The sequence below is a fragment of the Oenanthe melanoleuca genome, chromosome 1 (assembly GCF_029582105.1).
Source record: "Oenanthe melanoleuca isolate GR-GAL-2019-014 chromosome 1, OMel1.0, whole genome shotgun sequence".
NCBI classification, from domain to species: Eukaryota; Metazoa; Chordata; class Aves; order Passeriformes; family Muscicapidae; genus Oenanthe; species Oenanthe melanoleuca.
Genome location: NC_079333.1, coordinates 82,810,476 through 82,823,262, shown reverse-complemented (window position 1 = coordinate 82,823,262; position 12,787 = coordinate 82,810,476). Strand labels below are relative to the sequence as shown.

The 12,787-nt window shown below is 41.5% G+C and overlaps 1 protein-coding gene across 1 annotated transcript; it reads right to left on the bottom strand.

The window, feature by feature from the left end:
- Positions 1–841: 841 nt before the first annotated feature.
- CNOT11 (CCR4-NOT transcription complex subunit 11) lies at positions 842–12,359 on the bottom strand. The gene is made up of 7 exons (XM_056482577.1): positions 11,906–12,359; positions 10,622–10,786; positions 6,772–6,924; positions 6,010–6,212; positions 5,062–5,264; positions 3,776–3,872; positions 842–1,196 (listed from the first exon to the last, which is right to left on the bottom strand). Exons 1-7 carry the CDS (start codon positions 12,309–12,311, stop codon positions 999–1,001), a joined length of 1,425 nt encoding a protein of 474 aa, XP_056338552.1. The 5' UTR covers positions 12,312–12,359; the 3' UTR covers positions 842–998.
- Positions 12,360–12,787: the final 428 nt, after the last annotated feature.

Below are 12,787 nucleotides of genomic sequence, written 5' to 3'. Positions count from 1 at the left end.
ACAGCAAAACATTTCTTCATAAATCCCTAATCCTTGGATTTGCCACAAAACTATAAAAATTATGTGTATCAGTACAACTCAAGCAAATACAATGAAGATGCAGAACAGCTAGACTTTGGCTGTAGCATAATAGTGGCAATATTTGAGGGGCAGGGAGGCTTAAATTGTTTTTAACTAATTCTATAAATCATAAAGTAGATAGAAATTAATCAGTAGTAATCATTTTTATATTGGAGCCTGTGCTCTAGAAGGAAGAGGCTATTTAACTTTGGAAGATACATAGCAACTGCCCATGCAAATTTGGAAGTGAGACTGGATTATTTTTTTTATTTTCATGGAAGAAAAGTAACCCTCCTTCCTCACTGAAACATTTTTACAAGCATGTAAGGTGTGCTATTTCAACTGCTGCTGGAACGATTCTGAAAATACTAAGTGGTCTTGATAGGAGAGAATATTGTTCTGAGCCTATAGCACCCAACTTCTGCCTTGTAAATATAAGCCTTTAGCTGTTTCTAGACATCAAGACAGATTTTCCCTTACCAAAACCAGAATACATTGTTATGAATTCTATCCAGCCCCTAGAAGGTCTTACACAGTGAACAAAAGGTAAAACAAGGAACTTACCTACCTTGATACAAATTGACTTTAGTTATATACAAACAAATTTGGACCCAAAGACAGTGAGTGCCAGATTAATGCTTAAACTTGCTGTGAATGCTGAGTATCATTTATATTCTCTCTGGAACTAGAACCAGAAGTTCAGGACATGCATACAACATACAAATTCTAAACACAGTGAAAAACAGTGTAAGGCCTAACACATTTCACAAATTCAAACATGTATCAGAAAATGCCTTATTTATTATTCAAGAGCATAAAATGCTATTTATAATGTAATTAACATAATACATAATTAATCCAGGGATTTAAGTTTAAAATGTACAATTAAATGGTACAGAACACCAGCAAGAGAGATTTTTTTGCCACTGACAGTCACTTTATTTTGATGGTTTTGTTTCTGATGGATTTTCCCCAGTGTCCAGTGTCTTCAGCAATCTGAAAAGGCCAGCTGCTTCTCGTATCCGACTGAACTCAATGCAGAATGCTTGCACTTCTATAAACAAGTCCTGTACATTAATAATTTTGTTTCTGATTAAAGACTGAAGAAAGACACACACAAGACGGACCAGGCGGTTCTGAAACATAAGAGATGGTTTAATAAACCAGATAAATGTTTGCCACCAAATCAGTTTAAGTTGGCCCTCAGCAGTACAAGTGAGGTGTTTCAGGAGCAGTTTAGCTTCTGCTGTTATCATGCTCCCAAGCTTTGTACAAGTTGCTCCTTTTCCATTTCTACTACTATATTTAAAGATTTGACTGCTTTATAGTTCTTGTACTTGTGGATGCAGAAGCCTTCTCAGGATTAATCCCATGCGCAAATGAAGTACCAGATCTACCTATCCACAGTACTTATTTTATTAAGTAATCTCTGAATAAAGGCAGAGAAGTGACAATAGCTGAAGATGATGTCAACTTTTGAGTCTTGCTTAGTCTTATTTTCTGCAGTAATACCATAAAGAAAATTGAACAAATTTCTCATCTCAAAATTTCTTATCACCACTTCATCAACAAATTCCAAATAGGAGCTGACATCAACCAAACTGATTCCAAACTTCCTTCATGGAGTGTGCTCTGTTGCTGAATCAGCAGATAGCCCTTTTGCTCTCTATTAGAAGGAAAAACAATTCTAGGGATACCTAATCCAAGAACTCATGGCTCATTTCCTGCCTGATCCAGTGAAAAGACAGGATCTTAAAAGTGCTCCTCTTTCTTAAGAGCTACTTAGGCAACACCTTGAAGATCATGATGGGAATTGGAAGTGACAGCTTAGGAACTGGCACTTAAAATTTGTCATACATAGATCCAGTCACCAACCATCTGTTTAACACAGAGCACATGCTTCCCCAAGGACAAAACCAGGTCTTTTTCATTAAAGTTCTCTCATACTTCACATTGTAAGAAAGGTCTCTTCCCCTAAAAGCAATTATGTACGTGAACGATGTTTATCAGACGGAATTGAGGGATGTAACAGATTAAGTGTCCAAAGCATTTCAGATTATTTGACACTGAAAATAAGATATCAGCTATTTTTCCAGGAACTGAGTGTACTACTGCAAGATCTGCTACTTATAATGAGAGAATTCAGAGACTGAACAACTTAATTCCTTCACTGTGATCAAAAGGCATCACATGCTTTCTCTGCAACACAAATTAGTTACACGAGTAATTATAATAATCCAGGAACGTGAAACTCGGCAAAAGAACAAATGCAAGATTACTGGCTGACTCCCAGTCTCTGAGGATCATTTCCAATAGTATTTTGTACCATGCTTTTCAAACAAAACAGCTTGTGTCTCAGCTGCTGTGAGGCCCCATACACATTAAAAGACGTTAGATCTCAAGCACTGCATGCTGCTTAGTGATCAGTATACGTTCCTTTGACCATCAGAGCTCTTTTTTGTCCCCCGTGTGCCTGAAGCACAGCTGCTACGTGCTCTCAGCAGCCCCTCTGAGCACAGTGTCCCACTCTGGGCATGTTCTCAGCTGCAGCCCAGGTCTGCTGCTATTTTCCTACTCCACTACCAAATGTAATTGGCAGGTCACAGATCAAGTCACCCATGTGTGTCTGGCAGAACCACAAAGCAGAGAATCATCAGCAGCCACCAAAAGATAACAAATGGTCAGTCATCATCTGAAAGGGACTGAGAACAAGATGGGGGATTGCTGCTATCTAAAGCCACATTGCAACCCTATCTTGTGCACTGCACACAACTTTCATTTCTGTAGCTTAATGATACAATAGAGCCAGAGAAGGCACTAGAGGACACCAAACAGCTTAAAGGGAAAGGAACAGCTGTCTTCCTGCAAGAGACTAAAGACACTGCAGTCCTTCAGTATCAAGAGGAAAAAGCTAAGGCAGGACGTGGGATTCAAAAAGCCTTGGAGAAACTAAATACAGAACTATTTTTCACCAATGACACTCCCAAGGAAAGTTCTACTGGGCACCTGGTATAACCAACAGATCAGTTTAGGAGAGAAGAAAGTGCTCACACAATACGTAGACAACCCTGGATGCCAGAAGTGTGTAAACCTCCTCAGGTTTCTGCTGACCCTCCCCAGTCAGGGATCCTTGGAGTGGTTACAACTTCCTCAGTATTAGCATGTAAGTATGGGAAGTATGGGAATCAGAGAGTGTGGTGTTAAAAAGACAAAAGGGTTTTAGGTCTTTGAGGAGATCTGCAGACTGTTATCAGTCATGACTGAAGGGTGAGAATTCCCTGTGAGTTTTGTAACATCACCTCAGAGATCTGGAAGTGGCTAGCACACTTGTACAGAAGAGAAACTTGAAGCTTAAAACTAAGCAGAATGCAAACTAATACTGAGGATGAAGAAAAGGCTCATGGAGTGACAGATAAACCTTTTGAATGTAAGAACCCCAGTCACATAAAACCACAGTTTTGCCAGGAAGAAGTTTATGATGTCTACAGCAAAACAGGGAACAGTGATTACCTGTAAAGTCTCACAGAAAAAGTGAAGAACGGTCCATTAAACTTTATAAAGAATTGCATAATGTGTTAGGAAGAAAGGTGCCTTTGAAATAAAAAAGCAGTAAAACAGAATAACCTAATGCTATCAGCCTTATTAAAATCATAGCACATATTTCACAGAGCAATATATGGGATATTTTTCCTAACCAATTTACTGAAGCACTCACCTGCATATATTTGTCTTTAATCTGTTCACAGGTGGAGATGCAATTGGAGATATAAAGATGAATAAATTCAGGTGGGAGATCAACTGCAGTAGTAAGCCTGTTCAAATAAAATACATTCAGTGATTTATGAAGCCATAAATCTAGTGTTTCTGTAGCAAAACAAATCATATCATACCTGTGATATGAGTTTATTCACAGTTCTGTCATACAGAACTGATTTTGACAGCTTCCAGACATATTTCTACTCATTTAAATTTCTTCATTAAGAGAGTAAAACTTTTTAAAACTCTGACAGCATGGAAGCTAAGTTAGATTGGTTTCTAGTACATCTGACATTTGAGTTGCCACTGCTTCTTAACTGAAAGAACAATACAGCTCTCTTAAGAGAACAACATATACTAAATGGAGAACTGCCACAAGGTTGCAACAGAATCTGACCAAAGTGCCTCACACTAGTCCTATCTCAAGTAGTGAAGAGGGGACAGTAGGGAAACAAAATGAAGGTTCTAGTTTCAGTGCAGTTTCAATTTTTTGTCTTATTTCCCTTAACAATCAGTGTCTCCCCCTTAGCACTGACAGTCGCTTTGCAGTTTGGATCAAAGTTGTTCCTGTGGTAGCTATGCTGTGGGAGAACCAGCATGCCTGACTGGTGCAGTTCTCCTGGACACAGGTGAAAACTCTTCTCTTACCACTCTTTTCCATGTTGCAATCATTAGCCCCACTTCAGGGCAGTAGCTGTTGTCAGTCTGCAGCAGTAGGGAAGCATTTATTTCAGAAGTGTTTCTTTAATCAGAAGATATTTAAGGTGCTTCAAATGGACTGCTGATTGAAGCTTATTTGGTAGTTCATGTTCAGTCAAGAAATGGGAGAAAGTAAGTGAGAGAGATGTATTTCTGTAAATTTGTGGGAATTAGCTGTCTGAAAAGTTTTCCTATTTCAGGGGCTAGCATTCTGTTAAGAAAATGGGTTGTACCTATCTGCAGAAATGATTCTCAATGAAAACAGGACATGAATGTACAGCAGGGCAGCTGTTTAACAACAGCACCTTTTGTTCACTAAAGCTGCATCAAGAATCCAAGTTGCAATTAAGCAGATTAGCCATGTGGCATTAACTGTTTGTGGAGGATTCTCACAATTATTGCCCCTTGTCCCACTGTAGTCTTCTATCACCCACACAGACATGCCTCAAGAAGGATCAAAATGAACATTTCCAGACATCCTAATAAAACAAAACTGCTCATTTTACATACACAATGAAACCTTACTAGATTTGAGATTGTACTCACCGATTTACAACTTCCATTGAATGTAAGGACATGTCCATGTTGACCAAGACAGAAAAATACTCTGTTATTTGACTAGACTGCATTAGTTTCAGCAACATTTCTATAGCTACTAAAGGATTGTTTTCAACCAGGTCTGGCAATTTGGCAGGAGTGAGACCAATATGGTAAACAAGCTTGGGGTCCTTTTCCAGTTCTCCAAGGAGCTGTAAAGAAGGAAGCAAAACCCTCAGTTAATTTCTCCTCAACTATTCATGTTACTGCTTGAAAAAACTGCTATAATACATCTAAGATCCAGCAGAATGATAACCCTTTAGATTTAGGCTTCTCTACTGAAAAGCACTGGAGGGCTACTTAATTTGTATGTACAGGCAATTGTGTCTATAAAACCTTTATCAACACATTTAGGAGTCTTTCATCAGTGGATAGCAAAGAAGGGAGTTAAAAAAATTCCACATGAAAAGTTTCAGTCTCCTTTAATTTCCTGTCCAGTAGAAGAAAATCTCAATTTCAAGTTCATTTGGCAGGAAGAGTAGTGCAAATAAAGTTTATTGTATAGTGCCAGCATAATGATTATGAAAAAAGCCCACTGAAATCAGGGGTAATAAAAAAAGTTGAGGAAAAAAATGTTGTTGGTGTTTCTGAAGTAATTATTTATCAAAAACTTTCACAGAAGCATGAGCAGCTTAATTATACGAAGATTTTTCCACATAGAAAAATGTCAGTGCCACTCCTGATCAACTGTAACTACAACCAGTCAATGGTATGAACATTATCTTCCTTATTCAGACAAACCCAAATCAAAATTCTTGGATTTTTACACTTTAAAAGTTTCCTGAATCCAAATACAGATCAATTAAAGTGCTCAAAGTTTTCTAAAACACAGGAGTTAACAGCTAAAACACAGCTTCTTAGAGAATAATTTTAGACAGGAAAGTGCATCATCCTTACCTGTGTTTGCTGTGGGGAAGTCAAAGGACTTTTAAAAGCTTTTGCCATGATTCTTTTTATCTCAACTCCAGTGCTGTTCTTAACACACATTGACTTATCCCACTGGATTGTGTGATCTGGTTCGATTGGATTTAGCCATGCCAATTCATCCTCACATATATGGAGTGGAGGCGGTGGTCGAATAAACTCTGGTCGAAAGTGACCTAAAATGGCAACAATGTGAAATGTTTCCTTAAGCTTTGGGTATTCAGTTCTGTATCAGTAAAAAACAGAAGATGTCCCAAAACACCCTATTTCTTTAAGCTATTACAACACAGAGAACAGCATTACAATCCTATTTGCCCCCCAGAAAAACATTTATTTCTGATTTTTAGTGATACCGTTACATCTGCCTGTTTTTCCTCTTGATTCAGATCAATGTGCTACTGATCCTGTGGTCTTTTTCCCTTCCACAGTAAATACCTTTTTTTTTTTTTTTTTTTTAACATTGTAGGTGTTACCAACCAATGCAGATCTCAGTGCAGGGACTAGTATCTGTTGTTCAACAGATGACTGGGGGAAGACAGACTATATTTCTAGAAGTCTGTAAATGTGAACACTAGAATCTGATCTAGAGACAGCCTGATGAAGTTTCACACTTTCATTCCCCTTTATTTCCATTTCATTCCTTGAAATGCTTCTGAATTCCATTTTATTTTATCTGAAGTGCTATAACACAGCATGTTGTGAGTTACAGAAACAAAGATGTGAAAATATACATACTTTCTATAGGAGGCTTTAGTCCACTCACTAATGCTTCCGTGATCTGGGAAGCAACAGAGCTGTCAAAACCGGAGTTGGAAGAATCTGGGTCAGGATCGCTGAGAATGCTGGGGAAGCTGGCCTTGCTCTGTGTTGGCAACTCGGACTGACGTTCTGAAAGAAGAATATTAAACCATAAAATTGGAACAGAGATGCCTGGAATACTAAAAGTAGTGAGAAACAAGCAGCTTTAAAAAAGAACTGGCTTAAAAAAAAACAACCAACTAGATAACTTCAACATAAAATTTAGTACAGTCAGGCAGTCAGCAATCTGAGTGCCACCTGACAGGCAAAGGACAGAGGATATGCAGTAAGGATAAAAAGAAATAGATGTTAATCTGAAATACAGTCTTGGCCTTAGAAAAGGCACATAACTGATGTAATCTACATCTAAAAGCAGCACATTAGTAGGTTCCCATGCTTCTCCTTAAAGACTTCACATACTGTATCTAGTTTTGTAATCACTTCTCAGAGAAGGAAAATCAAAGATCTACACAAATCCATTTACCGACAATAATGGTCATACTAGACCTGAAGTCAGCTATTCAAATTTACCTAACCATCTGTGGCATTGCCTGAGCTCCTTGTACATTTGCTGTCAAGCCAGAATCAGTGCTTCAGTAGAAAACAATGGAGTTTTAATCGTTATGTGATTCTACAGACATCATAATTAAAGCAAACTTCAAAGGAGTTAAAATCATCCCTTTAGAGGTCAAAACAGAACATAAACAAATTACAGAAAAGTAACATTAAGGTTAAATGTATATACAGCTGAAGACTTGAAGAAACTGGCCAAAAAGGAAAATACGGGCCTCGTTGTTTGCATTATCAGATTTTTATGTGCCCTTCTGTTAATAACCTATTGCCCTTCTGTATCTGAAGACTTAATGGCTGATCCTCTGTGTTCTCTGTACTATTTTAAGAGATCCTGTTTTCCATTTCTTTGGCAAAGAAAACTCCAAAGGACAAAAAGCAGAAAAATCCCCACTAGAGAATACCACAACATTCCTCTCCCCACCCTGTTAACAGAGAACATTAAGCAGCAGATTATGCCTTAAGCAAACCGAAGTCCAAAATGGCTGGTACCACACAAGAAATCCCTTGAAATAGTTCCAGATGAAACTAAACACCACTCCATTTCCTGGCTAATTGAGTGTGTTCTGTCATATTTTGTGTACCCTAACACTTCTAAGCAAAGTGTGCTTGCTCCTTTTTGTGCAATCATGTTGACCCTTCCCAGCTGCCCACACACAATTTCATATGACTCTAAACAAATCTGCAAGAGATGCCCAAAACTGTGAGTGACAAGTGAATCATGAGAACAAAGTTGTTAATTTTTTTGGCTTTCTGTCCTTCTTTATCCAACTATTTCAGATAATGCAAACATTTGCATATATGCTCACTTCAGAAGCACTGAAGCAAGATATATTTTTCTATTAAAGGCAACAACTACAATACTTTAAAGTCACTTAAAAAAAACTTAAAGGCAAAGTCCAAATGAGCTGGTTTATAAAACATATCTTCTACTTAAGCAACTATTTCAAACTTCATCTCATGAATACTTTCATTTAGCCCCCAAACAGAACGGTTGATTTAACAAATGAAGTACAGGAGCTGGGGAGAAGCATTTGGTGTCCTTTTTCTGTCTTTTCATTTATAGTCTAGAACTTAAATCCATCAGTCAGTAAGTCACAGATTTGTTTGTAACCTCATCTGAAATTACTAGAGATGTTAGATAAGATGATTAGTGATATTTCACTTCACTGATTTGAGAAGCCTGCCTGAGCCCTCAGTTATATGCATTGAAGCTCAGAAATTCAACCTCACTGCTTCAAGAATAAGGGCTGAACCAACAGCTTCAGGTAAGCAGAAGTAAGAATTACAAGACAGTGATTTAACAGAAACTAACACAGCATTTTCAACTAAGACATTTAAATTTTACAGAACTAAACTGAAAACAAATCATTAGGTTCCTTTATGGAGCTTATTATTTTCCCAGGTAAAAATAAACTTCCTTTGATCCTTAAAGAAAGCTCTACAATGTATTACAAGCTTTACTTTCATACTTTGAGGTCAATTACTCCCCGATCAAATACAGGTTAGCAGTCAAATACTGAGGAACACTTTGCCAGGAGACCCATCCCTGCAACTAGAAGAAAATTACTTTTTTGATAGGGTAGCACACCAGATGAACAAAAACATACTACTGTAGGACAATACCATAGCTCTCTCTGCAGACTAAAGGAAAGACAGAACAGAACAAGATGCTTCACTTCAGCATTCTACGTTTTGGTTTTTTTTTTGGGAGGGGGTTGGAAGAGGGTGATAAACCTTAAAATCAAAAAGAAAAAAATTTAAATGCCTTCTAAATTATTCCATTTTATTTTACAGGTATGTGCTAAAGCAAGCCAAAATCATCCTGCTCTGAACAGCCCTGTATTGATTTCAAGGACCATATTTTTGAAGAGCTACCAGGTGTTACAGCTGTGACATTCTGTACATCCTGGGGAAAGAGTGTAAACAAAACACCTCAAACATTGCACCTTAGTGTCATCATCCTGCACATTGAATCATTAGGAGAAATATACTGAAGATTAGTGAAAAAAATCATGGACTTTCCAAAATGCAACAAATAGAAGCACTGTCATGATCAAAAAGAAAAAAAAAAAAAAAAGAAAAGTAGAAGATCTATCTTCTAAGAAAGTGATTGAAAAGCAGACAGCTATTCTGGAGACCTACAGCAAGAAGTCTGAGAAACACAGCACAGAGCTTCTTCAGATGCAGCTGGTTATGTTACATAACTTCTACAACTGCTTGTAAGCAATTGTGCACTTTTACTGGATTATGTAAACGATATAAATCTTATACAAGCACATTAATGACTTTGTATTCTACTTTCAGCCATCATTATCTTCTATTTTAAAATAAAGTATGTGGCCTAGAGTACACATTCACACAAGCAGTTTTAGGCTGTGCAGAGATGCTGTGGACCCCCATCCCTGGAAATGTCCAAGTCCAGGCTGGATGGGGCTTTGAGCAACCTGGTCTATTGGAAAGTGTTCATGCCTACAATGGGTGACGGTGGAAGTAGATGATTTTTATGATCTTTTCCAACCCAAACCATTCTGTTGTTCAAGGATTTTATTTTTAATGAGAACAAACTATTCAGAAGGCAAACACAATAACAAGGGGGAAAGAAATACAAATAAGAAAAACTTGAGGCGTCTTAAGGCATCACACATGGATCACTTCCCAGCTCTTGAGCTAACATTGCAAGGTCTAACTTTGCAATAAAGTGCAGATATAATTGTAATAGTCAATTTTCCAGGTACAAGTGAAGTACTAGTATGCAATAGTAGCGTGACAGTTATGCTTGTTCTCTCATAAAAGAAATACTGCAAAGGGTGAAAAGGGATGAAAACACAGAAAAAACCCTACACTAACACAATAACTAAAACAAATGAAAAAAAAACCCACACCAAAAACACTCCCCCTCCAAAACAACTCATCCCTAACAAAACCCCACACAGCTTCAGATTAAAATCTTCCTATACTTGCAAAATATTCCTGTATTTAAGGCAATTACATATATGCTTTAAAAATTACTTGTTAAGGAGGATAAAAGAGTTAGGATGTAATCTCTGCCTGAGGTTTCTCTAAGTGCTTGAACACAGGCTTGAAGATCTTAAAGCATAGTACAAACTTTTTCACATTCAGGACAGACAGCTGTTTCTCAGGTAACCCACAGTCATGTTCCAATAAGAGCTTCCATTCCTAAGAGCACCACAGCCTTACCACAAACCCTCCTTACCTGCTAATGCCAGCTGCAGCCCACTGATGTCCACTGACTGGGCCATGTTCCCCACATCCATTGCAGCAATCTGCCGAGGAGTCTTCTTGAACAGCTCTCTAGGAGGGGCCAACATTAGTTGTGAAAGAAAGAATTTTTCTGGAGGAGTTATGGGAGGTAAGAAGCCTGTGGAGACACAATGAAAAACAATCCAAGGTTTTTAACATAGGAGCATTAACAGTTTTCCATGCTCTTCATGTTTAACAACCAAAACTAAGACAAACTGATCTATTATTTATGGCAAAGTAGGTGCAGCTGGAGAGTCTGTGAGACACATACAAAACTGTTTTAATGCAAAATACAGCACTATGTAATCAGTATTACACATCATGACATGTGACAGTTTCCAATCCAGACAAAAAGTGAGCTGTTCAGTATGACCTGACATTACAATTCATCAGAGAATGGCCTGGGCTGGAAAGGACCTTAAAGACCATTCAGTTCCCACCCCCTGCAATGGGCAGGGATACCTGTCCCTAGACCAGGTTACTCCAAGCTGCATCCAGCTTGGTCTTGAACACTTATGGGATGGGGCACCCACAGCTTCTCTGGGTAGCCTGTTCTGGCGCCCCAGCCCTCTAACCAACTTGGTGGCCCTTTCTGTAGTCTGTCCAACAAGCTGTATTTTTTAGAAATTGATTTACTCAACACTGGTAGTGTCATTATTTACTGAAGAGGAAAAAAAGAGTTTTACACTCACGTATTTCTCTCTAACAGTTTTGTTTCACAGCTTACAGCTGTCAGAAGCCTCCTATCACCTCCAGCTTTTTGCAATGGCAGTCTCCCAAAAAATTCCGTGTTATCACAGAATCAGTTAGGTTGGAAAAGACCTCTGAGATCATCATGTCTGACCTATAACCGTACACTACAATGTCAACTACACCAGGGCACTGAGTGCCCGTCCAGTCTTTCCTTAGACACCTCCATTCCAATGTCTAATCGTCCCTTCTATGAAGAAATTCTTCCTAAAATCCAACCTAATGGCTCAGCTTTACGCTATGTCCTCTTGTCCTGTCGCTGGCTGCTTGGGAGAAGAGGCCGATCTCCACCTGGCTACAGCCTCCCTTCAGGTGGTTGCAGAGAGCGAAAGGTTGCAGAGGTCGAACAGCCCCAGCCCCCTCGGGCAGCTGTAGAGAGCTGCAAGGTCCAAGCAGGCGGCCTGGCCGGCCCCAGAGCCGCGGCCGTGCGGGACTCGCAGCGCTCTCGGGGAGGCTCCCGGCCGCCCCGCTCCCCGCCGGGACGCACCTGAGAGCGGGGTGCGCTCCGCCTCGTCGCCGCCGCGCTCGGGCGCGGGGTTCAGGAGGTGGGCGAAGACGGCGGCGAAGGGGTTGGCGGCGAGGGGCTCGGTGCGGTACATCTCCCAGAGGAGGTAGAGCGCCGTGAGGCGCTGCGCGGGGCTGGGCAGCAGGTCGGGCTGCTGCAGCAGCAGGACGAGCACGGAGCCCAGCCGGAAGTGCTCGGCCTTCCCGAAGTAGTGGTGGAAGGCGCTGGAGAGCCCCTCGAAGGTGCTGCCGCCCGCCTCCTCCGACACGATGCTCAGCAGGCTCGACAGCTCCTTCGGCGACAGGCTCATCCTGCCGCCCGCCGCCGCCTCGCCCGCCTCCGCTGCCCCCTGCGTGCCGGGCGCCGGGCTGCCCCCGCCCCCGGGCATCCGACCGCGACCGCCGCCGCTCCGGGCCCGGCGCTCCCCGCCGGCCGCGCTTTACGGCGCTGCCGCGAAAGGCGGCGGGGGGCGTTCCGGCCCGGGCTGCGGGGCGGCGCGCGCGGCCGCCTGGGCCGGGATTGGGCCGGGATTGGGCCGGGCAGCGGTGCGCGCGCTCCCGCCTGCGCCGGCAGGGGGCGCCCGGCAGCGCGCGGCGCCGCGATGGGAGCGCGATGGCGGCGGGGCCGCGGCGCGGGGCAGCGCCTCACGGGCCGGGGCAGCGCCTCACGGGCCGGGGCCGCTCCCGGCCGGCTCCCGGCCCGCCGCCAGGCCAGCGCCGCTCCCGCTGCGGCTCCGGGGGTTTTCTCCTTCCTCGTGGCCCTGCCTGCCGTTTAACGGCGGAGCAGTTACACCTCCGATCGGGTCCATTGTCACAAGTCAAGGAGCAGCTGAGGGTGCTGAGGCTGTTGAACCTGCAGAAAAGG

What these genes read in the sequence shown, in the direction of transcription:
- CNOT11 (XM_056482577.1), bottom strand. Translation starts at nt 12,311, where the DNA reads ATGCCCGGGGGCGGGGGCAGCCCGGCGCCCGGCACGCAGGGGGCAGCG. An exon ending in TCAATGGAAGTTGTAAATCG is followed by an intron (nt 3,873 to 5,061) that starts GTGAGTACAATC and finishes TTATTTGAACAG; the next exon opens with GCTTACTACTGCAGTTGATC. An exon ending in TTAAAGACAAATATATGCAG is followed by an intron (nt 1,197 to 3,775) that starts GTGAGTGCTTCA and finishes CTTATGTTTCAG; the next exon opens with AACCGCCTGGTCCGTCTTGT.